The sequence below is a fragment of the Manis pentadactyla genome, chromosome 12 (genome assembly GCF_030020395.1).
Source record: "Manis pentadactyla isolate mManPen7 chromosome 12, mManPen7.hap1, whole genome shotgun sequence".
NCBI lineage: Eukaryota > Metazoa > Chordata > Mammalia > Pholidota > Manidae > Manis > Manis pentadactyla.
The window spans coordinates 13,491,175-13,517,224 of record NC_080030.1 but is presented as its reverse complement, the minus strand read 5'-3'; the positions used below and the strand labels follow the sequence as shown (position 1 = coordinate 13,517,224).

Below are 26,050 nucleotides of genomic sequence, written 5' to 3'. Positions count from 1 at the left end.
GACAGAGGGGAACTTGCAACTTGATATCAGAGCCTGACAGCCACTCTTCCCGGCTGAACTGGCCACTGTCCAGTCTCTCTCTTTATCCTACATCCTCTGCAGCCTTGGACAGGAAAACCAGAAGCCTCAATAGCTCTACTCCACCCCCACTGAAGTCTTGAAGTTGGTCTGGGGGTCCAGGAGGGCTTCCTGGAGGAAAAGCCATCTGATCTGGGCTTTGAAGGATGAATAAATGTTTCCTCACTAGAGAAGTGTGTGTGTGTAAATGGGTGTGAGAGAATGAGTGTATAGGGGGGTTATTCATTTTATTTTTTTCCAGTCTTTATTTTTTCATTCTTTTTAAAAAATTGAAGTACGGTCAAAATACAATATTACATTGGATTCAGGTGTGCAGCTTAGTGATTCAACAATTATACACACTAGGAAGTGCTCCCCATAGTAGGTGCTGTTACCATCTGTCAGTAAACAAATACGTTATAGTATCATTGACTATATTCTCTGTGCCGTCACTGCCCGTAACTTATTTTATAATTAGAAGCTTGTGCTTCTTTATCCCATTCACCTATGTCACCCACACTCCCGCCATGGCAGGAATTGTTCATCTTAATTAACAAGGACTTTCTGATCTTCTGGGGACCAGCCATGCAGAGAGCGAGGCACAGGCCTGCCCAAAGCACCTCACAGTCCAAACTAGGATGAAACAATAACAGGAGCAGCTCCAAGTGCTGAGCATGAGCTGCTGGGGCTCAGGCCGTGAGGGGCGCTCTGTGTCTGCGAGGTGAGTGATAGAGTGAATAGACCTTTCTGAAGGCAGAGGATCCTGTGCCAGCTGCAGCGGGAAAGAGCAAGCAGCAGGGAGGTAGGGGCACAGTGCGTGCAAAGGCCCTGAGGTGGGAAAGTGGAGGCCCTGCAGAGAAGGAGCTGGGAGCCCCACACTGAGGACCAGGCAGTGGGCAGCCATCTTGAGGGAGAAACTGAGGTGCAAAGGCCACTTCCTGTTTCCACAGATGCTGGGGACAGCAGGCTTCAGAGCCAGAAGCAAGGGCACGAGGTCTGAGGAGAGCATCAGGGCTTGGTCTACCGAGGGCCTGGCTTGGTTTCCAAGAATTTCTGAGAGATGGCCCCAGTCAATCTCACCGCGGTGACGGGATCCAGGGGCGCTAAGGGGCAAGGGAGAGAGGCAGAGCCATGGACAGATGGGGAGAGAGACAGAGATACAGGGAGAGTCCAAGAGAAACAGACCACAAGAGATGGGGAGACAGAGAGAGGGAGATGGAGGGGGACACAGAGACAATCACCGACAGGGAGAGAGAGGAGATGACAGAAACTCTCCAGAAGGAGTCCCCTGGGGCAGGAGCAGGAGTTGGGATGGGGTCCTGACCCCAGTACCTGGAGGAGGAGGGAGGTCAGGACCCCCCCAGCCCACCTGCCCCCTACCCTGCACTCATTCACAAGCCCTCTGAGACCCACCCAGCCACTGCCAGGGGAAATCGAGGCCAGCCTGCAGGCCACCAGGGTCCTCCCCAGCCAGCACTGTGCCACATACCGACATACAGCCTGTGCCACCAGGTTAAAAATGGAAACGGGTTGGGCCTCTTTTTTTTCCCTTTGAGAAAATCCTAGGCCCAAATAAGGCAAGGGCTGCCGGGTAGCGGGTGAGCTGGCCAAGTCCTCCTGAGCAAGCGAGTGGTGGCTGGCCCAGCCGGCCTGGGCTTGGGGCTCCTCCAAGACTCGCCCGGCAGCAGGGCGGCACACCCCGAGCAGCTATAAGGGCCTGTGCCCCACCCGGCTGCTCACTCAGCCCCCGCACAGCCCCTGCACACCTGCACCCCACCGCCCAATCATGGAGGCCATCAAGAAGAAGATGCAAATGCTGAAGCTGGACAAGGAGAATGCCATAGACCGGGCGGAGCAGGCCGAGTCGGATAAGAAAGCCGCTGAGGAGAAGTGCAAACAGGTGAGGTGCCCTCACTGGGCTGCGCCGGGATGCCCAGCGACCTCTCTGAGCTGGTTCCCAGGCCTAGAAGGCAAGACTACTTGGCGTCTGAAGGCTGGTGGGGGATGTGGTGATGCTGTGGCTGAGAATGAGTGAGGGGATCATGGTCTTGCCAAGAGTCTTTGGGCTGGGAGGCAGAGGGACAAAGGGGCCCACCTCCAGCAAGGCCAGGGAAGCAAAGTGCATGAGACAGAGAGGGGGGTGTTTGTATGTACCAGGTGTGTGTGTGCAAACGCGAGTGTGTGTGCAGTGTGCTGTGATGAGAGGATCAGCGTCGGGGAGGTGTACTAGACGGGGTGTTTGGGGGATGCCGTACGTGCCTGTAGGTGTATTTGTGGGTTTGGAGCATTTCTGTATACACACATATGCCATGCGTGCGTGCGTGGTGTGTGTTTTGGCTCAGGGGAGTGTGCAGAGGCCAAGAGAATGTGTGCAGAGAGGCGCGAGTGTGTGGTTGCTGGAAAGTGGGTGTGAAGACCACGGGCATGTTTGTGGGTCTGTGTGTGCGTTGGTGGCATCAACAGGGGCTTGTGGGTATGGGACAGAGCCTGGCTGTGTGTGTACTTGAGCAAAAGTTGGCGTGACGGCAATGGAATGTGCATGTGTCAGGGTGAGTGTGTGTGTGCATCAAGGTGGCTGTGTGTTGGCACACGTGAGCTTGTCTGGCTCTCTGGTGTGTGTGTGTGTGCACGCGTGTGTGTCAAGGTGAGGGTGGCAGTGCGGAGCCGTGTGTATGGGTGACCCTGTCCCCATGTCAGGACATACCCAGGTGTGACAAGATGGTGAAGGTGAGGGACCACATTGGTGATGGCCCAGGAGAGTGGCCAAGTGTGGGTATGTGACCTGCTGCAGGGGCAGCTGGGTGAGGGTCTGGGGACCAGGGTGGCTGGAGATTTGAGGGTGAACCTGAGAATCTCCATGTGTCTCTGTGTATTTGGGGTGCCCCGGCCTCACCTGCTGTGACCCTGGTGGGAGAAGGCAGTGGCGCCCACGGCAGGCAGAGGCCCTGGACCAAGCTTTGTGAAGGAGATTCCCAGCAGTCTCCAGCAATAGTGATGTATCAGAGAGTGAGTGGGGGCAGGGCAATGGGCAGAGGCCTGGGCTGAGCCGTGCCAAGACCACAGCTCGGGCCAAAGCCAAAGCCAGTTGTCTGTCTGCGGGCCAGAGCAGCCAGTGGGAGCATGGAAAGAGTCCTGTCTCCTCCATAGCACCCTGCCGGCCATGGGGCTCATCCACGTGCCCCAGCTCAACCACCAAGCCTTCAGGAGCATCAGGGTCTCAGAAAAGGCCCAGGAGCTGCCCAGGATGGTGACACCAAGTGCCCAGCCCTGCCCAACCCAGGAGACAGGCTGGTAAAAAAGGAGGCTCTGAGCTCAGACAGGCCTGTTCACAGCTCAGTCACTGAGCCATGGAGCAAACACCTTCCCCTCTCTGAGCCCCGTTGACTGCATGCGTGAGATGGGGAAGCGACCGTGGTGACTCCGACTGCCACAGGATCAGAGGTGGCTACGCAGGGGGAGCCGTTGTCCAGGCACCTGGGGCAGAGTAAGCACTCAATAAATATGAGATTATTTCCTGCCCCGCCCTACTTCCCCGGGCCTCCCCATCCCCCCTGCGCCTTGGGGCTGTCCTAGGCACCTGTGAGCATGCACAGGCCAGCCCCACCCGGTTCTCCCTGACACACTGCCCTGCGCCTGCCTCTGACAAAGAGATTCCCATCTTGGAATGGCCCTGGGCTACTGGCTTCCATCCAGCTTTTAGCCCTCATTGTGAGGGGCCTAACTAGGGATTTAGAGAAAAACAAATTTATAGATTTGATTTTCACTGAAGTGTGAGTGACTGATACAGCACCATCTCCCAAGGCAGACACAAATTTAAAGGGGAAGGCGCCTGAAAGCTTCCGGCCAGCTGTCTGGCCAAAGAGGCAGGGACAGGTTCTCTAGCCTCCAGCTGGATTTTCATTCTGTTCTTGTTTTTCCACAAAGCTGCCCATGGGGGTGGACTTTGGCTCAAATCCAGGCTGGACTGTTTTCTAGCTTTGTGACTTGGGGCATGTCGCTGCCTCTCTCTGACCTCTCAGTCGTCTCATCTATGAAATGGGGCAAATGTGGCCTTCTAAAGGATGGGCACAGAACCCAAGCTCCGAGGTTCAGAGCAGAAGTCAGACCGCCGTGGGAACAGAGGCAAGGAAGCGTGAGGACTCAACTTACCCAGAGTGCTTTTCCACTTCAGTAGGCCAGATAGCATGGGTCTTGGGCCAGGCTGACCCTCAGGGACCCTACGGCAAAGTACCGGTTCTGGGCCCTGTCTGTCCAGTGTGGGAACAGGATCGTGAGGCCCAGCCTGCCTGCTTCCTGCCCACTCTCTCCTCCCAGGGCAGGGACATCCGCCACAACTGGCCTTTGACCCTGCATCCTGACTTGGCCCTGCCCAAAGGCCCCACTGCGGTAACTAAGGTGTACAACCCTCCCAGCTGTTTTAAAGGCAGGGAAACTGAGGTCCAGAGAAGGAGACCCCCCCACCAGAGCCAGGCAAGACTCCACCCCCCCAGCAAGGCACCTACACCAGCACAATCTGTGCTTGGAACTCAGGTAGAGGGAAAGAAGTGATAAATCAACAGTGATTTGTGTCTTATTTTTCATACTCAGCTCCAACCACGGAAGGGTCAGGGATGGTGTTGATTTGTTCTGCAAATTTCCCCTGAGGTCCCGTGGGGAGCATCAGGTTCAGCCCCTGTGCTGGGCGATATTGGGGTTCAGAGTGACCTCAGCCCCAGGCCCATTGCCCAAGGAACTCCAGGCTGCGGGGGACAAAGGCAAACATGGATGGACACCCCCAGCCTCAGGGGTCTGGGTGGGCCAGAGGAAGGGACAAGGACTAGGAGGCCTGAGGACATGGTGAGGGCTCAGCCTAGGGTAGTAGAGGAAAGGACATTGGTGCTGGTGAGGAAGGTCGGTGGGAGGACGGGGTGCAGGCGGTGAGCATGCAGAACCTAGGCAGTCAAGCGAACCAGCTATGGAGTCAGTCTGAAAAGGGTTCAGATTGCCCATCTGTACAGACTTGGGCAAGTCCCTTCTGCATTCAGAGATTATTTACCCTTCTGTGACATGGGGCTTCAGTGATATGGCACTGATAATATGCCTGGCACATTCTAAATGCTTCATAGCCCCTGCCCTCCCTACCCCAGTTCATACCCCTTATTGTGCAAACGTTGCTGGAAAAAGTCATAAAAAACCCAACCATCTTTATACCTGGTTGAGCTCAGTGCTGCAGAACTCGATCTCACTGTTTCATGTTAAGAGAGTGCTGTGCCTGGCACAGAGTTGGCATCTAGTAAATGCTGCATGCCACAGATCAGGAAGGAAGTCAGGTGGATGCTGGGTCAGGCTGACCTGTCTTTAAGGCAGTTGGCTCATTTTTTCAGTGAAGGCAAAAGTTTGAATCAGCTGCTGGAGTGCTCAGAAACTATCACGTGAAGGCTTCCATCTTGCACATGAGGAAACTGAGGCCAGAAAAGGGAACAGGGATCATACAGCTGGGATTTGGGGTCAGGCTTCTGGCATGGAGGTCAAGGTCAGGCCCAAGAGACCCTGACTTAGGCCTGAGCTGCTGCCACCCACTTCTTCCTCTGACCCTCCGCCCTCTCCCCATCCCCAGCTAAGCTGCAGGACACTCAGCAGCCCTGGAGATGGGAGACTGGGGGATACTGTCCTGAGGCAGGGCCCTTTTAAGAATTTGTGCACACTCATACACACACACACACACACACACACCAGCACCTGGCACATTTTGCACACCATCTCAGGGGTGAGCATGTAACCCAGATTGGATTCAGAGCTTGATCTAGAAGCTGCAGGTGCAGCTTTTGTAACATGCCCTCTTCAGGAAAGAAGAGAAAAAAGAAGGAAGTCAGAGGGAGGCAGGAAAGCAGGCCTGGCGTGAAGTAGGTTCAAATCCTAAGCTGTGTGACCTGGGGAAAGTCACTCCACCTCTGTGCACTTTTTGCTGTGAGGAGAGGAAGCAGGAGGATGAGAGTGGAGGGGGGGGCAGCAATGGGGGCTATCTGTCTGCTCCGGGAGCAAGGATAGGACCAGGTGTCAAACCATCAGAGACATAAATTCAATTAAAGCAGGAGCTGGGTGGACCACCCCAGTCCAGAGTTAGGGGCAGGGTAAGGAGGTACGGCCTGGAAGGGGACAGAGGCTTCCGGAACCGACCCTTGCTTGGCTGGTGTGGTCAGGGTGATGTTGACGGAGAGGTGGTTTGTATTCCATAGACCTGAGCTTCTTAAACTGGTGGTGCTGGGAGGGGGCAAGACTCTCAGGAGAAGCGAAAGATTTTCAGAAAGACTGAAAATTTGGGGGAATGCAGGGGACATTTTTTATTAAAATAACACCAGCCAGATGTGCAAGAATTTAAAAGATTTAACCTGAACCTTGGAAGAAAGTGTTGTTGTAGGGGTAGCTCCCTTATAGCCACGCCCTCAAAGTCCAGGAAGTGTGGGGAGCTCAACACCTGAAGCTATTTTGTGAGACAGTCTGAGAACCACTCTCTTGGGCAGTGGGGGGCCATGGCAGGTTCTAGGCAAGGGGAGGGCAAACATACACTTAGAAAGTTTGTCTTGCTGCCAGCGTCCTGGGAGAACTATAAGTGGATAAGCTGGGGATAGAGAAATGATACAGGCCCAGAGTATGAAAATCCCTCCTGCTTATGCCAGGATTACCGGGAGGCAGCCGAAACTGGGGTGCAAAATTGAACGTGTCTGGGAAACGGGTCCGGACTTGTTTCCCTAAACCTGTAATCCATCTGCAAGAGTATTGGGTGGGGGGTGGCAAAAGAGATAAGCCCAGGGGGTCCCAGGACAAGGGATGGATGTAAAAATCATAGTTAACAGAAGGCATTTTTGAGCAGCACATATAGTATTGCTATATCTGTTTTGCAGATGAAGAAACAGGCTGTTAAGTCCAGGGAGAGGAAATCCCGGGGCAAAATACCTCTGAAACCTGAAATCAGTCAAAAGGAGAAATAAAGTTTAAAATCTGTTTATTGCTTATAAAACCGCAGTCTGGACCCTTCTCTCTTTCCTGCTCCAGCAGCAGCAAAACGGGCCCTCCCCTCACCTCTCAGGTACAGATCAGCCCTCCTGCCCAGGTAATTAATTACCCACTGATATGAAGAGGAACTTCACCCCTGAGGAATGGTGCAAATGCACTAAAGCCACACTTCTCTCCACCTCTGAACGCCTGTTGATATGCAGATGTACCAAAGCCAGGCGAGATATTCTGGAAATGTTATAACTTTACCAATACAGGCCCAGAGAAAGAGGACTCTTATGAATGTGGGGGACGGCCCGGCTGACGCGTCCCCCTTATCTGTCCCCAGGTGGAGGAGGAGCTCACACACCTCCAGAAGAAACTGAAGGGGAGAGAGGACGAGCTGGACAAATACTCGGAGAACCTGAAGGACGCGCAAGAGAAGCTGGAGCTGACGGAGACGAAAGCCTCCGAAGTACGTGCGCAGTAACGGGTGCCCGGGACAGGGCTGGCGGGAGCCCTGGGTTTGGGCGGGCACGCAGCGCCGGAGGAAGAGGAGGAGAAGGCGGTGCCTCCCCTCGCTTTCTCCAAATAAGTCCCGAAAAGGGGCCCTTTCCAGCAGCTGCGTCCAGCGGTGCCGACGTCAGGCCCTCCCCCAGCGGTGCTGACGTCGGCGGCAGGGCCGGGTGACCTCATCGCCCCGACGGCGGCCGGGCCGGGGGCGGGGAGAGGTGGGGGGCGGACCCGGCGCTGGCAAAGGCTCGGGGGCCGGGGTGCGGCCGCTGCAGCTTTCGCCGGAGCCCAGCCGAGCGCCCGCCCAACGCTGCCCACCGCCCGCTGCGTGCGCCCCCGCGCCTCTGCGCCATGGCCGGCCTCAACTCCCTGGAGGCGGTGAAACGCAAGATCCAGGCCCTGCAGCAGCAGGCCGACGAGGCGGAGGACCGCGCGCAGGGCCTGCAGCGGGAGCTGGACGGCGAGCGCGAGCGGCGCGAGAAAGTGAGAGCCCGCGCCCGCACCCCCGGGCCCCGCTGCCTACCCCGCACCCCCGGCCCGGTGCGCCCTCCTTTCTTCCCCTCGCCGCGCTCCCCGCGCGCCGCTGCCGCTGCCTCCCGCCCTGGGCCCGCCTTCGCAGCTCTCGAGCCCCGCCATCCCCGGGTCGCGGGCCCGCACCCCCACCCTCGAGGCCTGACCCGCTGCTGAGACCCCTGCCTCCGCCGCCATCCTCCTTCCTCAGCCCGGGACGAGGGAGGGGGCGCTGCACTCAGTCCGGGCGGGGCTGGCCGAGCAGGAAATGGGGGGATGGGGCCGAGGGGGATGCGCGACCCTGGAGCGGGCGGAGGCTTGGGGGGGCACTGCGCTGCCGTCCGGCTCGGAGCGTGCGCCGGGGTCCGGGGGCGGGGGGCACGGGGAGACCCGCGACTGGATGGAGGGGCGGGAAGTGAAGGGAAACGCCGAACTCCCGTTGTCTGGGGTCGGACTGGCCCGTCCGGACCGGGGGCAGCCGGTCGGAGCGGGCATGGCACTTTCTCGCGCTTCCCGGCCCCTGCTGAGCTGACCCCAGGGGCGCGGCGGCGACGTGTCTGCTCCAGGCGGGGGAGGGGGGAGCGGGAGTTAAGCCGCGGTCCGCAGGCATTTCTCCGCGCTGCTGGTCTCTGCGGGCCCCCTCCTTTCTCCAGAAGACCCCTGGAATGTTGTTAGCTCAGGGCCCTCCGCCGACGATTGTTGAGTGTGCCTTACCTGCTTCTCATGGGCCTGAGACAGATAATGGGGCCGAATGAGGAGGGTGCCTCACCGCCCTTTCTCCCTCCCTGCCTGGACAAAGGGTGGCACATCCTAGGGCTGGGGAGAGATTTGGATTTTAATCCTAGTTGGTGTCACTTGGTACCTAGTTTATAGGAGCGTGTCTCCCCACCTGTAAAATCTGGGTGAGGAGAATGCTGACCCCCAAGGATAGCAGGGAGGGTCCCAGGAGTAAAACATTCCTGCATGCCATCTGGCACATAGGGGCTGGATTCCTGTTTTGTTCGTTTTTTCCTCCCCTTTACCCCCAGGAGAGCTCACGGCCGAGTTCGGGTAAGGGGAACATAACAAACAAAGCTGATCAGTATTCCAGGGGGCTCTGTGGTCTGTTATGGGAGCATGATGGGGAAGCATTCAAGCAGTGGGGTAGGCTTCAAAGTGGAGGTTGAGCAGGGTCTTACAGATTAAATACGAGTTTGCTGGGTCAGGAGACCTGGGTGCCTGGGTGCGCCTAGTCTCAGAGGCAAGATAGCTGCAGGAGAGGGTGAACTCAGGGCCCCCGAAAGCTGCAGCGTTGAGACTCAGTGGGACCCCAGAAGTGGAAAAATTGCACAGCCAGATGGAATTGCTGTGTGTATTGACAAGCCTCTGGAAGAGCCCCAGATTGCTACAACCTTGGCCTGATTCAGTGTTTAATCCTGTAAGGACTGCTCTGGCGTGTAGAGGCCTCAGAAACGCAGTTTAAGTCTCAAACAGTAGCTGGTTTGGCCTCTTTCACACACGTAACCGGCAGAACCCTCCCTCTGATCTCATCCCAAGTCATCTCGCTGGAGGACAATTACTTCTACTTAAAAATGGCCCTCAAACCTGGAGCCAAAACTTGGGAGTGGGACAGTCCAGTTGGGAGGAGAGAGGTTTTTGAAAGTTTCGAACTTATTAACAAGTTTGCTTTTTCAAAGCATGCTCAGAAGAAGGTTCCTGGGCAGAGGAACTGAGCCTAGAGGGGGAAAAAAAAAACCTCTTTTCTCTGTCTCTTGTAGAGAAACCCAAGAGCCTGCGTGTGGCAGACTTGTGGGTCTGCCTCCCAACAGCTGGTTTCATTTAGATTTTTGTGTGATTAACCGACATCTTCCTGTTCCTTTGCCACATGTATCTAGCAAGCCTCTTTTACCTTATAAGGGAAATCCTTTGTAGAGTGTGGAAGCTTTGATTGCAGGAAGGGGTGGAGCCTGAAATGACTAGCAGTGACTAGCAGTTTTTCAAAAATACGTATATATGTGTAGGCACGGATGTCCATAGATGAATGTGTCAGAGCTCTTGCGATTCCAGACAGTTGGAAATGCGCCAGTGCCTGGTTGTGAGGATTCAGAGTTCCCTGGTGAGGTTCAGGTTAAAAAAAAAAAAAGTCCACTCATGAATCAAGCACCACTCAGGGGAAGGAGTGGGTGACATTTCTTCAAATAGTTCATAGTGGTTTTCATGGATTCTCCAAATTGGTGTTTTCAGAGGCAGTTGGGATCAGGAAGACCCTCGAGTGTTTTCCCTGCTCTGCTGCTGAGGCCCTGGAGCTGAAGAAAGTTTCCTGATTCTTTGTCCACGAACTCGGGCCTCATTCTGTCACTCCATTTCTTGCTGTATAAACTCAGGGAGCCAGGGAAGGAGCAGTTTCTTACTTTCCTTAGCCGTCCCCGATTTGGAGATTATTTGTCTCCATATGAAGAAGCCAGTGTGTCTTTACCTGGGCCCTCATGTCTCCCTGTAGTTAAGCCCTATTTCACCAGCTCTCAGTATTCCTTCATAAGGGTGGTTAGCTTCAAAGCCTCCGCAGGGCTCAGGGTGCAGGTTCAGCAAGGGAAGAGCCCTGGGCTGGGGCTCCACAGGCCATTCCTCACTCACTCTGGGACACTGAACAAAACCAAACCACGTCTCCTCGCTGGGCCTCTCAGTTTTCCCATCTGCAAAATGGCTGAGATACGAAGAGGATGACATGAGGTGGAATCACAGCAGTAAGGGCTACCTTTGGTGGGGCGTCCCATGTGCTAGATTCAGCGTCCTGCCCTTTAGTTACAGTCCTTGTGGTGGTGTGAAGTAATGAAGAGGCTCAGCATAGTGAAGCAATCTGCCCAGTGCCTCTGGGCTACAAACGGGCAGAATGGATTCTGACCCCACACTTTTGAACCTGTATGTGCGCCCCTGCATCACCTTCCGTATAGGTGAAACACCTTGAATAACCAGGAACACTGTTCAGACATCTCTTCTGTCCCCATAGCCAAATGTTCTTTCCTTCCTAACACCTGTTTGTCCTATTATCTCGGCCAGACTTTGTTAAGGATGGTGTGCTGACGGGCTGCCCCCTCCTTCTAGTTGTATGGACACCATTTAACTGAGGCTTCCATATTCTACCATTCCAGTGACTAGGAGCTTACTATATGATAGGGCGAGCCGGGTCACTCGTGGTCCTACTTACTGTCTAGAAATCCCACAGAGAGGCCACCACTGTCGGCTTACAGCACTTAGCATACTTGTCTCTCATCCCTTCTCCTGAGAGGTGGATGGTCCCTGACAAACTCAGGGAGGATCATACAGAACACTCACACTCTCCAGATGAGAGAGCAAACGCCTTACTACCTGGGTTCCTGGGTGGGCTTTGGCAGGGGAGGGGTGTTAGCTGAGGGAAGGGCTCCATGTGAGTGGGGGCGAGTGCTGCTGGATGGCCTTGCTGCATCTTAATCTGGCTGCATCTCTGACCTCCCCAGGCCGAAGGGGATGTGGCGGCGCTCAATCGACGCATCCAGCTTGTGGAGGAGGAGTTGGACAGGGCTCAAGAAAGACTGGCCACAGCCCTGCAGAAGCTGGAGGAGGCGGAAAAGGCTGCAGATGAGAGTGAGAGGTAAGGGCGCATCAGCGTTTGCTCCTGGAAAATGGGGACCATAGTGTACAGCTGACCTCCCAGAGCCAGGGTGCGAGTAAGTGAAATCACACGGATGTGCGTGTGTGCCTTGCAAACCGTCGCGCTGTGTGTAGAAGTGTTTGTCACTGGTGGTGAAGCAGAAAAACTCCCAACATGTAGAGAAAGGCAAAAAATAGGCACTTAAGATTGCAAATTTGACAGTTGCTGGCGATCAGTTTATAGAGCGCCTCTTCACGCTTACTCTCTGAAAGCCACTCTGTGTCTCATTGTGTTCTCAAGACATCAGTTTCCAGAGGGTCACGAGAAGGGTGGACACTGGAGATGAAAACTGGAAGTGGGTCGTCTGCAGGGATGATTGTTGGCAATGCTGTCAGGCAAGCTTGAGCCTGTGGACAGAGACAACTGAACGTCTGGGCCGCGTGCACACTGGTGTCAACCATTAGTTGAACTGACGGTGCCCCTCACCTCTGGCAGAACCCGTGTTTGGGCCCCCGGAAGGGCGGTCTGTCCCCTAGGCAGGATGACTCTGGCGCATCTTGGCGCAGGCCCTGGAGGACTGAGGGCAGACCGTGTGGTCCACAAAAGCGTCTGTCTCTGTGTGGTGGTAGATGGGTTCCTTGTGTGGAGACAGTGTGGGCTGGGCCAGTGGTCACTGTATATTTGCCCCACGATCACACCGGAGTTCCTTTCACCCATCCATCGTGCTTTCCCGGTATAAACTCCTCCTGATGCATTTCTGATTGTGCTGTTGTGACTGTAAACTAGAGATTAAAAAGCAAATGGGAAATCTTGGAAAACTGACTTTGTGAGTTGCCCGAGCCAGAGGTTTTTTCCTGGGCAGCGGAACAGCTGTGCTGAGGGCAGAGAGCCTGGTGCACACTGTGCTGCAGCCACCTGAGGAGGGAGCGGGCCACTGCAGCGGGAAGCCCCCAGTCACAGGTGGCTCGTGGCTGTGCCCCGGGCCAGGCCTTCCTGGCCGGATGCCTACCTCTGTGACAAAGCCAGAGGGGCTGGGAAGGTCTCTTGTTTGTGTGTGTCATGCCAACAGAGGCCTTTGCTCGCACTCTCATTGGCGACTGCTGTATTTTGGCAGAAGGTTCCACACGTGGGAGCTGGAGGATCTAGATGCAGGGCCTGCCGCTGCCACGGACTATGTGGCCTTGGGCAAGTCACTTTGGGCTCCTCAATTCTGCAGAGGGTTCTCTAGGCTTGGGCATATGCTGCAGGTGAGGCTTTGTGCAGGTGTGGAGGCAGCTCTGAGGTCCGCTGGGGGTGGTAGTGACACACAGGATGAACTGTTCAGTAGACAGCAAGGAGCACACGGTCCTCTGCTCTGCACAGGCACAACACATCAATCGACACGTTGCCCCAGGTTGGCATGTTTGGAGGTGTCTGATCTCACCTACTCCACTCCAAGCAGTGCAGGCCAGAGACCACAGGTCTCACGGTCACCCAGCTGAGCTGGAGGAGACTTCCGCTGTCCCCAGGACACTGCCCTTTCCAAATTGGGTGTGTCCACTTCAGTGCAGGCCCTCCCCACTGCTCACCTTGTTGGTACCTACCTGTGACCTGGTCATCCGTCTTCCTGTTTCTGGAACCCTCCGGCCCCGTTCACTTGCCATTCAGGTGCCCAGCCTGTGCTGCGGCCACCCTGTCTCCCTGCACTGCGCTTCCACCCCCCTGGGGCCTTCCTGGGCAGCTCTCTCTCACTAAAGAGTAAGTTTCTGTAGCTGTTCACCTGTGGACTCGCTTCTGAAGAGCCTTCCACGCCTTGGACATATGCCCCCGCCCCCACTGCCACAGAATCCATCATTCCCGCCCCCAGGTTGGCCTAGACCTCTGGTCACATCGTGGTGACTGCTAGCATGCAAGTAGGCCTTGTTACTCATTGGTGAGAGGCAGTATAGGGTGCAAGCGTGGACTCTGCAGCCGAGTCGCAGGGGTTTGAATTCCAGCTCTGCAACCTGAGCAAGTTACTTAGCCTGTCTGTGGCTTTTTCATCTGTGAAATGGGGACAACATACCTACTTCACAGGGTAGTTGTGAAGTTTAAGGCACTTAACAGCAGCACCCGCTGGAATGACGAAGTGGATGTGAGTGACTCTGCGGTTTCCTCTTGCGGGTGTGGCTCTTGGCAGATGTCAGAAATGTTACGGGGAGCAGATGGGTGGAGGCGACAATGAGGCGGCAGTGTGTGTGTGTGGAGGTAATGACGAGGTTGCTCCTTGCAGGGGAATGAAGGTGATAGAAAACCGGGCCATGAAAGATGAGGAGAAGATGGAGATTCAAGAGCTGCAGCTCAAAGAGGCCAAGCACATCGCTGAGGAGGCTGATCGCAAATACGAGGAGGTGAGTGGAGTTGGCAGATGGCGGCGGCAGCAGGAAGCGGGGCGGAAGTGGATCTGTGATAGGGGGAGCCCTGGGGCCGCCTGAGGAAGCTCCTGGTTAGGCAGCTCTCCTTCTGCGTCCACATCTGTTTCTCCAGACACAGCCACTTGGCTGGGAAACTGTATATCCCACAGTGACAGAACATCCCGCGGGATCCTGTGACACTGGTTTCACTTAATGGGGAAACCAGTGGATCCGATCACTTGCAGTCCTGCAGCTGTGTGTTTGGGCACAAGTTAGGCAAAAACTGGGGATCTTTGTCGCCAGCTGTGGATCTTTTGGACCATGAAAGCTCAGCTGCTCTTTTGCCTGCCTCTCTCGTCTTACAGAGTCCTTCCTCCCTGTCTGCCTCACTCCTGGGGCCCGACAGAGAGGATTTAAATCTTCTCTGGGACTGTCCGAGTCAAAGAAACAGCAGAAAGCTCCCAGGCTGCAGAGGGTCTGAACATGGCCTTGCTTTCTGCAAGGGAGCAAGCATCCTACTAGTCGATGTGGCTGTTGGGAGTCCATCTCAGTCCATCATTTCTGTCTCTGCAGGTAGCTCGTAAGTTGGTCATCCTGGAGGGTGAGCTGGAGAGAGCAGAGGAGCGTGCCGAGGTGTCCGAATTGTGAGTGGCAAAGCGCGACTAAGGGGGACCCAGCTCACCAACTGGGGCGGAGTGGGAGGGAGTTGGGTGTGGCGGGGAACTGCTTCCCACCAGGACCTCTGCTCAAGTGGATGGGCACCTGGGACTCACCACTCAGCCCATCCTCTTTGCCTTCGTGGCTGACAAAGAGATGGAGACTGTCTGTTCTGACCACCCTGGGAAGCGCTGCTCATGTGTTGAGTCTTCCCAGGAAGGTATTGAGAAATAGCAGCAAGGCCGGCAGTAGTAGAGAAGCCCAGAGGTTCCATTGTCCCCGAGAGGATATCACAGAAGGGTGTGCCTCATTAGGGCAGCACCGGCCGGTGGAAGCCAGGCTGCCCCGTTAGTGTTTAAATGCCTTGTTCTTGATGTCACTGTTTGGTGTAACATTCCTGGGGGAAAGGTGAGAAGCTTGGCCAGAATCCCACAAGCTCCATAAAAGCCAAAAGCCTCCCCCGTCGGCCTTGGGTGAGGAATCCCGCTCTGGAATCCAGCTCTACAGAGCAGCCCGCCATGCTGAGAAAGATCTGGTTTTGCAAATCCAGTCCCAGCTTGCTTCCTGGGGTGTCCGGTGTAAACTCTGATTGCTGTCTTTCAACCTCCTATGCTCTCTTTCCCCTTCCGTCTGGAGTCAGCCTCATCAGTCATAGATTTCACAAGTCCTGTTGCCTCACCCTTGGCAGGAGCCCAGGAATGCTTTACAAACCTTTCAAATACTCCTCGTAGGCCGCGCCTCTGCCAGGCATGATAGGGTTCTGATAAGTACACAGCACTACGTCTCAGAAGAAGCCATTAACATTCCCACTCCCCACAGCTCCCCACATTCCTTCTGGGGGCCCCAGCCAGTGTGGATTCCTCCTTTTGAAAACTTTTTAGGGGAATTGCCTGCCAGTGAGGGAGGATGGGACACAAAAATCCTTTGTCTTTGCACAGAAAATGTGGTGACCTGGAAGAAGAACTTAAGAATGTCACTAACAATCTCAAGTCGCTTGAGGCTGCATCTGAGAAGGTAGGTGGTTGGCCTGTGTTGGAGGGTGATTTGCCCAACTTCGTCCTGTTGTTCTCCCAAGGTACACCAAGCAGGCCAGGGTATCAAGGATCTGACTTGCGTTTGCCGATAGTAGCTTTCATGCCTGGCAACGAGAGAAAGAGGTGTCCAGTGGCTAGGAGCTTGTACCTCCACCTCCCGTAAGGGTGGTTCCTCCAGAAATACTTTCCGGAAGGTTGAGCAGCCGGTATCAGAGGTGGAATTGGGCTTCTGAGGTTGAAATAGTACCCAAAGGAGTCTTTTCAGGAGAGGACCATGTCAGAAGCAATGCACACACTCTTCTCTGGCCCACCCTGTGGAATTCTCCGTCTGTATCCTTCCTTACTCCCCCTCTGCCTGCTGTCCTCCAGGTGCACTGAACAAACTTCCCACGTTCCTGCATCACTGCAAGTTTTCTGAAGCTACTGTCCACTCAGCCTGGAGTGGCCTTCCCTATTCTCTTTGCTTGGTTAACCCCCCAGTCATCCTTTAGGCCTCTGCATGAATGGCACCTCTTCTGAGAGGCCTTCCCAGATTATGCATCTCTGCTGCCTAGCCCCACCTACTTTGCCTATCACTGTGGTTGATCATGTTTATCATTAATTATTCCATCGCATGACTTCCTTGCTAGATTGTAAGTTGTAAGGACAGGGACTATATTGTCTGTTTTAGAGAGATCCTATCTTTGGTGCTAGTATCATGCCTGGCATATGTTAAACATTAGGATATTTGAATGAATGCAGCCCACATATGTATGCCGAATGCTACCCTAGGCCACAGGGTCAAATGTTACAGTGATAATATGGCTGCTGCTCTTGAAGAGCTCAAGAATCTGGGTGAACAAGAGACTGACACAGTAACAAAGTGCCATGGGACTTCCAACAGAGGGACCTTGGAAAGTTGGGAAAGGTGTCGTAGGTTGGTGATGTACAAAAATGCTGTAGAGAACATGAGGATGGCCAGGAACTCGAAGTCCAGAGTCAGGTTCCAGTCATGGCTTGGTCACTTCATAGCCATGTGACCCTACACAAATTAACCTCTCTGTTAAGTGACTCTTTTTGCTTATCTGTAAAGATGGGGCTGAGGATGTCTTGCAGCCTAGCATGCAGTTTTGAAGGTGTTAGCTAGTATCAACCTGCATTGAGCCTTGAAAGACATAATTTCTGACAGGTAGTCATGAGGAAAGGAACTTGCAGGGCTGGGGGGCCCAGTCAGATTGACTGTGGAGGGTACAGAAACAGATTAGGCCAGCAACTCTGGAGCGTGGTGGCCTTGAGCAGCACGTATCCCCATTCACCCATCTGCCCCATCTAACCATACTTGTATCTCTAGTTATGCAGCTCACGCCTTCAGAGCAATACCGCCAGAGGGATCTCCTATAGGTTCCCTGAGTTTCACACGTATTTCTTGTGCCTGGAAAGGTGCTGCCTCTGCTTTGCTTCCTAGGCACATTCACAGTGCTTCAAGCACCCGCTTTTCTCTAAGGAATGGGGCCTGCATTCTTCTTGGGCTTTTTGTTTCTTTTAAAGTAGTGTTTTGGTGTCTCCCACAGTATTCTGAAAAGGAGGATAAATACGAAGAAGAGATTAAACTTGTGTCTGATAAACTGAAAGAGGTGAGTGTGGTCACCCCCAGCTAGTTCAGGTTTCTCTGGGGCCAGGTTTGAAACAGTCATGGTGACTGACTTCTTTTCCTCTAGGCTGAGACCCGGGCTGAGTTTGCAGAGAGAACGGTTGCAAAACTGGAAAAGACGATTGATGACCTGGAAGGTATGAAATGACCACCTGATTGTGTTTGCTCTGCCTCCCTCTCTAAGGCCTATCTGCTGACAGTTGGGAGAAGCCTGTGAGGTTGGGCTGGGCTTTGTTCACCTTGGGAAAGGAGAGGATGGAGCAAGTCTGGGAGCCCCAAGCCCTGGGATAGGACAGTGCCAATCAAATTTGGACTTGGCTTGTCATGTCTCAAGTAAAATATCTCTGCTTAAGTAGCTTCACATGTGAATACAGAGACCCAAATATGGCTGGGTTTGGGGGTTGTTATGGGGCTTGGGGTTTTTTTGTTGTTGTTGTTGTTTTGTCTTTAGAATGCCCTTTGATTTGCGTGTTTCTGAGAGACGCCTTACATTTTTTAAATGCCTTACATTTTTACAGAAGCTCTCTCCCAGAGAGCTCACAGTTTATCACAGTGTGTGAGGAACTAGAGAGCATGTAAGAGACTGAAGAAAGACTCCAGTCTGCAGTGCTGGTGCCCACATATCCCAGAATTTCTTAAGGAGTTCCAACTTCAGGGAAAAAAAAAAAGAAATTCTGTCCTGTGTTCTTCATGAAATAACCCGGAAATTCCAGAATCTTGGGGTTCAAACAGAATCTTCCAAACTGCCTATCCCAGCCCAGAAAGGGTGCAAAACATTCCTCGGACTGTATGTGCCAGTGTTTGGTTTGGGAAGTGACGTTTCCATATAAGGGAAAAATGCCTCATTTCAAAGGATAACCTTTGGGCTCAATGACATCATAGAAAGTCAGAAATAACTGGGGTGGGAGGCTGTGGTGGGAGAAGCTGGGGCCATTTCCGCCAACCCCTCTTTTAGAGGTTCGTCCTGGCTAATTCCCCGCAGAACCTCAAACCACTTAGAAGTCACTCCACAGGTCTTTTGCTTTCTCACTTGTTTTACATAGGATGCAGCTTTCTCAGTTCGTGTTTTGTTTTCTCACTTTTTTCCTCTCTTCTGCTCGTTGCTCGTCTGTGGCCCTCCGTTCCAATCCTCACGTCTGTCCCCTGTACCTCTTCTTCTGAACTTTCTCCCTGGGGAACACCACCCTCTAAATGAGCTATATGCTCAGAAGCTCAAGTACAAAGCCATCAGCAAGGAGCTGGACCAGGCTCTCAAGCACATGACCTGTCCTAAGAGGCAGCTGGGGTGCCGCCCTCTGTCCAAGCAGCTCTGACGTGTGCCTTCTCACTGTGATGCCTCTGCTCCTGTGCGCTTCTAGAAGCTCCAGTTCCCTGCCTCCTGGCTTGATCTTTCTAGCCTCTGTCCACTGTGTCTATGACTGTGCGACTGAAATAAAGATGGGTAGTCCTCATCACAACAACCTCTCATTTCCATTTCCTCTGCTTGCTGCTTTTGAGCCACAGCTGTGATGCCCTTGACCGTGGCTGTAGCAGAAAGTGGGTGGTTCAGATGAAGAGCTCATTTCAAAAAGAAAATTAGGCCCACGTGATTCTTCTCTGATGTGGTGAAAACAAAAGCCTGTTTGGCATGAGCTCTAATATATATATATTCGCTAGCTGCATCTGCATGCCAGTAAGAGTTTCTCCTTAGGTAGACGTTATTTTGAATGGAGACTCATGCAGCCTCTTAAGCAGCTTAACAGAATCAGGAGAACTTGCAACAACTGGCAAGTATGTGTTTAAAAAGAGGCTGCTCTTGAATGGGGCCTACTCTACAGGTTCAAACAGCGGCGGCGGCATTTAGATCCCCTCGTTCGTCTTTTTCGTATTTGTTTTTTCTGTGTTTTACTCTGAGAACAGTTCCTGGAGTTCCTTATGTCTTCATTGTTCATGAATATCTGTCCAGCTCCCAGTTCTGGGAGGAAGTTGACCAGTGACTCCCTGTGCCCTCCCCTTAGAAAATAGCTACACAAGGAGTTAATGACCATCCCATTAGCCAGAAAAGGAAGTGGAAGCTGCTGGAAAGCCAAACTAAAAAAGCGAGGGGATTCTTCCCTGCGTTCCAAACAGATGCCCGAGACGCTGACATCTATCTCCTCTCATACTTAACTAGAACCAGGGGCCTTGCTTTGGGTTAGCCTATTGGGATTAAAAGGTTGTGCCTGTAGTGACCAAAAGCTCATAGATCTTTCCAGGAGAATCCAAACTTCTCCCCTGTGCCACCTCAGATCGTCCCAGAAGCACATTTTGGTATCCAAGCCACATCTTCCAGCCTGCCCCTTGAGCCTGGGAATGGCGTGGCAGTCTCCAGCTGGGTCATTGATTTTGGATCACTACCAGCTTGTTATTCCTCATGCTATTTTATTTATTATTATTTTGTTTCTCAGGTAATTTTTATTCAGGTGGGAACCTCTATCCTAATTCTTTATACTCATTCCTCCAAAAATACCTCTCCCCTAAACTATGCTACCCTCCCACCCCAAACCTCTCCGCGGTCTCCCAGCTACCATCCACTCAGCTTTTGCATCAGCCACTCCCCTCACACAGTGCCATGCACACATACATGCATACATACAGTCCCGGAAAGATTAGACTGTGTACGAGTGGGTGGTTTTTGTTCGCTCTCTCTGCGTATTTGTTCCTGGGATTTTTCCAGACATTTAGCCACCACCCTTTGAAATAACTGCAACCCTGCCTATCCAGTCATTCTGCCTAACAAAGCATCTAAGTGGACCTCCATTTACAGACATGAGGGCCATAGAGATACACTGCTACCTGCTGACAATCTATGGGCCTGTCATACTTTGCAAGGGCAATTAACACAGGGAAAGTTAATTTATCTCAGATCTAATAACGTAGACAGCAGTGAAACCAAGTGGCAAGGTGAAGTGAGGTCAGGATTTGCAGTTAAGAGACCTGAGTTTGAATCCCAGCTCTGCCTTGTTAGCTGGGTATCCTTGAACAAGCTGCTTAGCTTTTCTGCAAAATAGAGGTGCTATCTATCTCAGTTACTGAGGGCTGAAGGAGATGGTGGAGAAATCGGACCTCACAGAGCAGACAGCTGCCATTTGTTAACCCTGTTACCCAGACTGGTCAGGTCCAGGCCACTGCTCTCTCTCTATGATGGAATCCTCCCAGATTATTGTCACTTGATTTTTTTAAGTGCCTCGTCAAATGAAAGGTTCAATAGTTGTGGCTGAAAGGCTGCCATCTTGTGCAGTCGTTTATTTTTTTCTCCCCTGAAAATTTCCAAAATGATTCCATCACGTTTTGTGAGGCATTTTGCTTTCCTCCGGTATTTTAATGAGTTCTGGCCCTAGTCCCTTATGAGCCATCACTCACTTGCAAACCAGTTCTTCCTTGTGCTCTGGCATGCATAGCTCTGAATGGCATTTTACTTTTTTTTTTTTTTAATTTGTCTCATCAGCTCAAATCATTTAACAACATACCCACCGTCTGGCTTAAATTTCAGTCACGTTGCGTTTGCCTGTTGTTTTACTACATTACTGTGGACACACAGACACAGTAACACACTTGTGCCTGGAATTTAAACAGCTACTCCCAAAAGGTCCAAAGGAAAGATGGGTTACAGGATAATAACTTCCTACTAAAGGCCCAAGGACTAATTAATGGGTGCTAGGAGGGCAATGGATTAAGTCACCCATATCTAGGACTAAAATCTTAACGTTTGTGTAGCATGTCATAAGTTCTGAGGCATTTCTTGCTTGTTCCTCTTAATAACCCCTATACCCTACATCGCTGTTGTTAATCTTTGGCAGATGGAGAAACTGAGGCATAGGAAGGTTAAATGGCTTACTTCTCTGCACAACCGGGGCTTAAATCCAGGTGTTCTGACTCTAGGATTGCCAGATTTAGAAAATACAGAACACTCAGATTTTAATTTCATTTAGGCAGTGAATACGTTTTTGGCAAAAGTGTATTTTGTGCAACATTAGAGATATACCTGTACTAAAAAATTACATTTGTTTATCTGAACTTCAAATTTAAGCACCCTGTGTTTTATCTTGTCACCTTATCTGACTCCCAGATGTGGTACTTGATCTCTTAGAATTCCACAGTGCTCTGCTATCATTAAAATGCAAAGTATTTTCTCTGCTGTAACTTTCACTCTGGCAGTTTGCAGTTCAGAAGCCTAATTGTTTTTTTCCTTTAACGAAGGTGATTATTAATTTATTTCTCCCCTACTCTTAATCCTTACCAGAAAAACTCGCCCAGGCCAAAGAAGAGAACGTGGGCTTACATCAGACACTGGATCAGACACTAAATGAACTTAACTGTATATAACCAAAGCAGAAGAGTCTTGTTCCAACAGAAACTCCAGAGCTCCGTGTCTTTCTCTTCTCTTGTAAGAAGTTTCTCTTGTTATTGCACCTACGCTTTGCTGGAAATGTCAAGCACATTACGAATCCGTGGCCAAATATTTTGTATCAGAGAAGCTTTGAGCATCAGTTAAATCTAATTCCTTCCTTTTCTTCAAGTGGCACCAGCTTTCTCAGCTCTATTTTTATCCTTAAATTGCATTTATCCCTAAGGTAGGCAGGGTATTTCATACTGAGCATACTCTCTCAGGCCTGAGGGCATTTGGTTCCTGGGAGAGTAGACCACCTCACACTTTCAAAAACACAGGTGCCAATATCTAGTAATGGGTCAGTTTAAAAGGCTGGCAAATATACTCTGGGCTGCTGTCGGTCACACAATAGGAGGCCAGGGACCATCACATTAAAATGGGTGGGGATTTGCCAACCAGAACAAAAAAAAAGGGCTATTGTGGGAAGTCAGAAACCACACATAGATTAACCTAGTCATCCCGGCTCTTTCCCACACTCCACCATGCCGAACAGACCATCTCTGAGCAGTCAGCATGAGAATGCTTGGGAAACAGTTGTAATAATAGGTCACATATTTTCTGGATAGATCCTTGATATTATGTTCTTTTACATGTTTCTTTCATTCTAAAGTAGTTCTCTGAGGAGCAGATGTCTTATTCCACTAATGACCAATGCTTGTCTGCTCTGATAGGAGGCCGTCCACTCAGCAGGAATGAATATGGTAAAATTCGGTCCTATTCAGAGAAGCTATGTGAAAAAGACTGCTGTCAATAATAAATAGCCATCAATAATTGAGCAAAAGTGTTTTTTGATTAACAAATACCGGGCAGAAGGGGCCTGACAGCAGAGTAGAGATTACAAAAGTAATTGGCCTAACTTCATCTCTATACTTCAGGGAATGGCAAATTGAAGATTTACTTATCTAGGACTTTCACTCCTTCTTTGGGACCACATTTATAAAAGACCAAGAAACTCCTGATTAAACTGGATATGGAGTATTTGTACACGGGCCTACACATTTGGCCCTGTTACATTTCTGCTTTCTCAGTTAACATCTCAGAGCTGAAAACATTCCACATTCCCCAGCAGTGTGGGGGGCCAACTCAAGTTTACAATTCTGAGTAAAAATCACCCTGCTTCTAGCTTATCCAAATCCTCTGCCCCTCACTCCTATTTATTAAGCATCACACTACCCAGGAGATACACTAGCAAAGTGTGCAACTGAGTAAGACCCACACTTTTCATTTAAATTCTTGCAACTGTATCATATGTAATAGTATCACTTTTCTACATTTTGGTCAAATAAATTTTTAAATAAACCACAATTTGCGTGAATTGGCGTGAAAGTGTGTTTGGGACATATAAGGCATTCTGGTTCAATGAAAAGTAGATGGAAAGGAAAGATAACTGCCAAGGTAATTAGCAAATATTATTTATTTGCTTTATACCATGATTTGAGGATCATGATCTCAGGCAGGTAAGAGCACTTTGCTTCAGTAACTCGAAAGCTCCTGTCCTTTGTTATCTCCAGTCCTGCCTGAGCCAGGCTGTGAAGAATACATACGATTTTAATAGACAAGATAGGAGCAGGTTGTCACTGTTGCTTGACTTAGGAAAGCATACGGCCTGCCTGCATAAGGCTTTCTGTGTGTCACATATATAAAGAAGGACATTAAAGCTGGGAGGTATGCTGGGCCCATATTGTTAATAGCCTGAACTTCATTTGGTCGGGTGGAGAGCCACTGAAGACTTAAGCAATCCAACAAACACATTAGGAAAATTCACTTAGCATTTGTTTCAGGAAGGACTAGGCTGGGGGTAGACTAGAGGCAGGGAGACCAGTTAGGAAGATGTTTTATGCAATCCAGGATAGTGCTTGCAGTGGAATAAGAAATGGTCTGAAGAAGTAATCTGAAGACTTAGCTGACTTGGATAGCAGGGAACTTAAAGGAGAAAGTGTCAAAGATGACGGCAGTTTCATTACCTGAATTGCTTGATGTTTGCCTCAAGATCTGATATTGAGGAAGTAGGGTAGGGAATCAAAGAGAAATGAAAGTTTTCAAAACATTAGCACAGTATGCAAATAACTTTGTTACCAATACAATTGAAAACATTTCCTTCCTATGATCTCAACGTTCAGCTAACACGGAGCCTATTTAGATCGTAGCTGCAGGGAATGTCTGAATAAAGTATAGCCCCCTTCCCTGAGTGCCCTACCAGTACTACACTGCATTGCCTCCTCCCTCCGCACCGCCTTGGGCTGTAATCTAATCTCAGGATACTTCAGCACTTGGTATAAGTGTTCTGTTCATGAAATTGACCTGCCTCAGCTCGTGAGTTTCCAATTGCAGCAAGTGTGGAAGGCAGGGTAAGGTTAAGACCAGATAGGACTTCATCCTGCTGACAGGCCGTCCGTGGATATTAGGTAAGTGTTTCAGAATGTGCGCACCGCAGGGTGGAATCTGGGTGTGAATGATCTGGGAGACCCATGGAGAGATGGGACGATCTGACCGCAACAGAATTAGAAGAGCAAGATTCAAGTGCTACTCAGAACCTTCTAAGAAGGAACTAAAGTCCACATAGGTTTCACTGGCAGAGTAACTCAAGGTAGGCTAATGTGAGTGGATGGCCAATTCGAGCTGGGCATGTTGAGTTTGAAGTATTTTGGATAAATCCACAGGCAGACACCCAGAAAGCAGCTGGACATGGCAGCATGGCCGGGCTATCGATTTTTCAAGAACTGAGAATCACCGGTGTTGAGAGGGATCACCTGCTAAGTGCAAACCGAGAGGGCAAAAGCCATGAGGAACACTTGACTTGCGAGGGATGAGCAGAGAGACCCCCTTATGGGCTGCGACGGCACCTTACCAGCAGAACCTGAAGAAGGGGAGGCGTAGGCGGTAGAAGAAACAGGCGAATAAAAGGGAGAAGGTCCCGAGTGAAAAAGCATCGCCGGCACAGACAGTCCTTAGCACCAAAGGCCGCAGGGGCTGAACCTAGGAGGTGGCTGCTGGCTCTGGTTCAGCTGCTCCTCAGCAGCGCTGCATCGGCAGAAGGGGACGAGGTGTGTTGGGGGAGCGTTGTGTGTTTTCCTCCGTTCTTGTCCCGGCCGCGACCAAGAATTGAAGGGCAGAGACACAGTAGTGAAGCAGAGTAAAAGTTTTATTTAAAGTTACCAAAGAGGGAAGAAGTGCAGCAGGCAACCTCAGCAAGGAGAGGTGCCCTGAAAGGTTGGAGAAAGTTTAAGATTAAAAGGTTACCCACTTAGAAAGTGCAGGCGACCTCAGAGAGAGGAGCACCCGGAAAGGTTGGGGGTTCCTCCTTTTAAGGATTCTTTAGGAATGTGTCCAAGGGCTGGGAGTGCAGACTTGTTAAGTGTTCTTTGAATACTTAGAACACAAGGAACTTCCTGCGGCTTTCTCCCTGGGATACCCGCGTCTTGGTCTGGGAGCATATCAAACAGCTGGCCTGCCCAGCCCCCAAGGTGGGCTGAGTTATTGTCTGTTTGCTAGAGAGTAAGTTAAGGATCTTACATTTTTAACTTCCTGGGCATTAAAATACAATCTTTAAGATGGAATCTTTCCTGCCTTTCACTATGTTGTTTACAGCTGGGCCTGCATGATTAACACAATGAAGACATGGGCTCTGCTGAGGTACCCTCCTTTATCTGGGGAATATTCAAACATTCCAGGCCAAGTTGCCCCTGGCTTTTTGAGCTTTAATTGATTAATTTTGGGTCTTTTTAGTGGACTTTTCTGGCCTTTTTCTCTTTCCACCCCGCTCATATCTATTTTCCTGCCTAACAGGTGGAAGGAAGGAGAAGGGGGCCCATCTTCTGCAAGGCTCCTGGGCCCAGCTCAGAGAAACGGGAAACCACAGCTGCTAAGACCTTGGCCTCTGGCGTTCGCGGGTCTGAGTTCGAAACCACCTTCTCCCACTTTGGACCCTGGCAAAGTCCCTTGGCCCTCCAGTCTCGGTGTTCTCGCCATAAAATGGGGGCTGGGCGAGGGGACTTTATGTATACTTTTCCAAGTGTTGACAACACAGGCAGGCACAGAAGCAATGCTCACAGACAGTACCCAGAATTCTCACTGGTCTTACGACCTCGGCGGTTCTGCCGCCCGCCGCGGCCCCCCAAGCACGCTCCGGAGGGCTGCCTGGGCCGGGGTGCGCGAGGCCCCGGGGTTAGAACTGGACGACCTCTAATTAAGGTCCGCGGGCGCGTCCCTGAGGGGTGCCAGGGGGCCTCAGGGCGCAGCTTGTTGCTTTGACACGGCTCAGGCGGCGGGGACCCGGGCATCGCTAAGTAG

General features: G+C 51.6%; 1 protein-coding gene across 3 annotated transcripts; it reads left to right on the top strand.

Annotated features, from left to right (window-relative positions):
• Nucleotides 1–1,761: 1,761 nt before the first annotated feature.
• TPM4 (tropomyosin 4) lies at nt 1,762–23,075 on the top strand. Of its 3 annotated transcripts, XM_036876147.2 has the most exons (9): nt 1,762–1,957; nt 7,379–7,504; nt 11,526–11,659; nt 13,911–14,028; nt 14,605–14,675; nt 15,627–15,702; nt 17,273–17,335; nt 17,420–17,489; nt 21,614–23,075. In XM_036876147.2, exons 1-9 carry the CDS (start codon nt 1,844–1,846, stop codon nt 21,694–21,696), a joined length of 855 nt encoding a protein of 284 aa, XP_036732042.1. In that variant the 5' UTR covers nt 1,762–1,843; the 3' UTR covers nt 21,697–23,075. The 3 variants fall into 3 exon arrangements, with proteins under 3 accessions (XP_036732042.1, XP_036732044.1, XP_036732043.1); XM_036876149.2 differs by lacking the exon at nt 7,379–7,504 and having other exon boundaries at nt 1,785–1,957; XM_036876148.2 differs by lacking the exons at nt 1,762–1,957; nt 7,379–7,504 and adding an exon at nt 7,572–8,025.
• Nucleotides 23,076–26,050: the final 2,975 nt, after the last annotated feature.

What these genes read in the sequence shown, in the direction of transcription:
- TPM4 (XM_036876147.2), top strand. Translation starts at nt 1,844, where the DNA reads ATGGAGGCCATCAAGAAGAAGATGCAAATGCTGAAGCTGGACAAGGAG. An exon ending in GCTGCAGATGAGAGTGAGAG is followed by an intron (nt 11,660 to 13,910) that starts GTAAGGGCGCAT and finishes TGCTCCTTGCAG; the next exon opens with GGGAATGAAGGTGATAGAAA. An exon ending in TGTCTGATAAACTGAAAGAG is followed by an intron (nt 17,336 to 17,419) that starts GTGAGTGTGGTC and finishes CTTTTCCTCTAG; the next exon opens with GCTGAGACCCGGGCTGAGTT.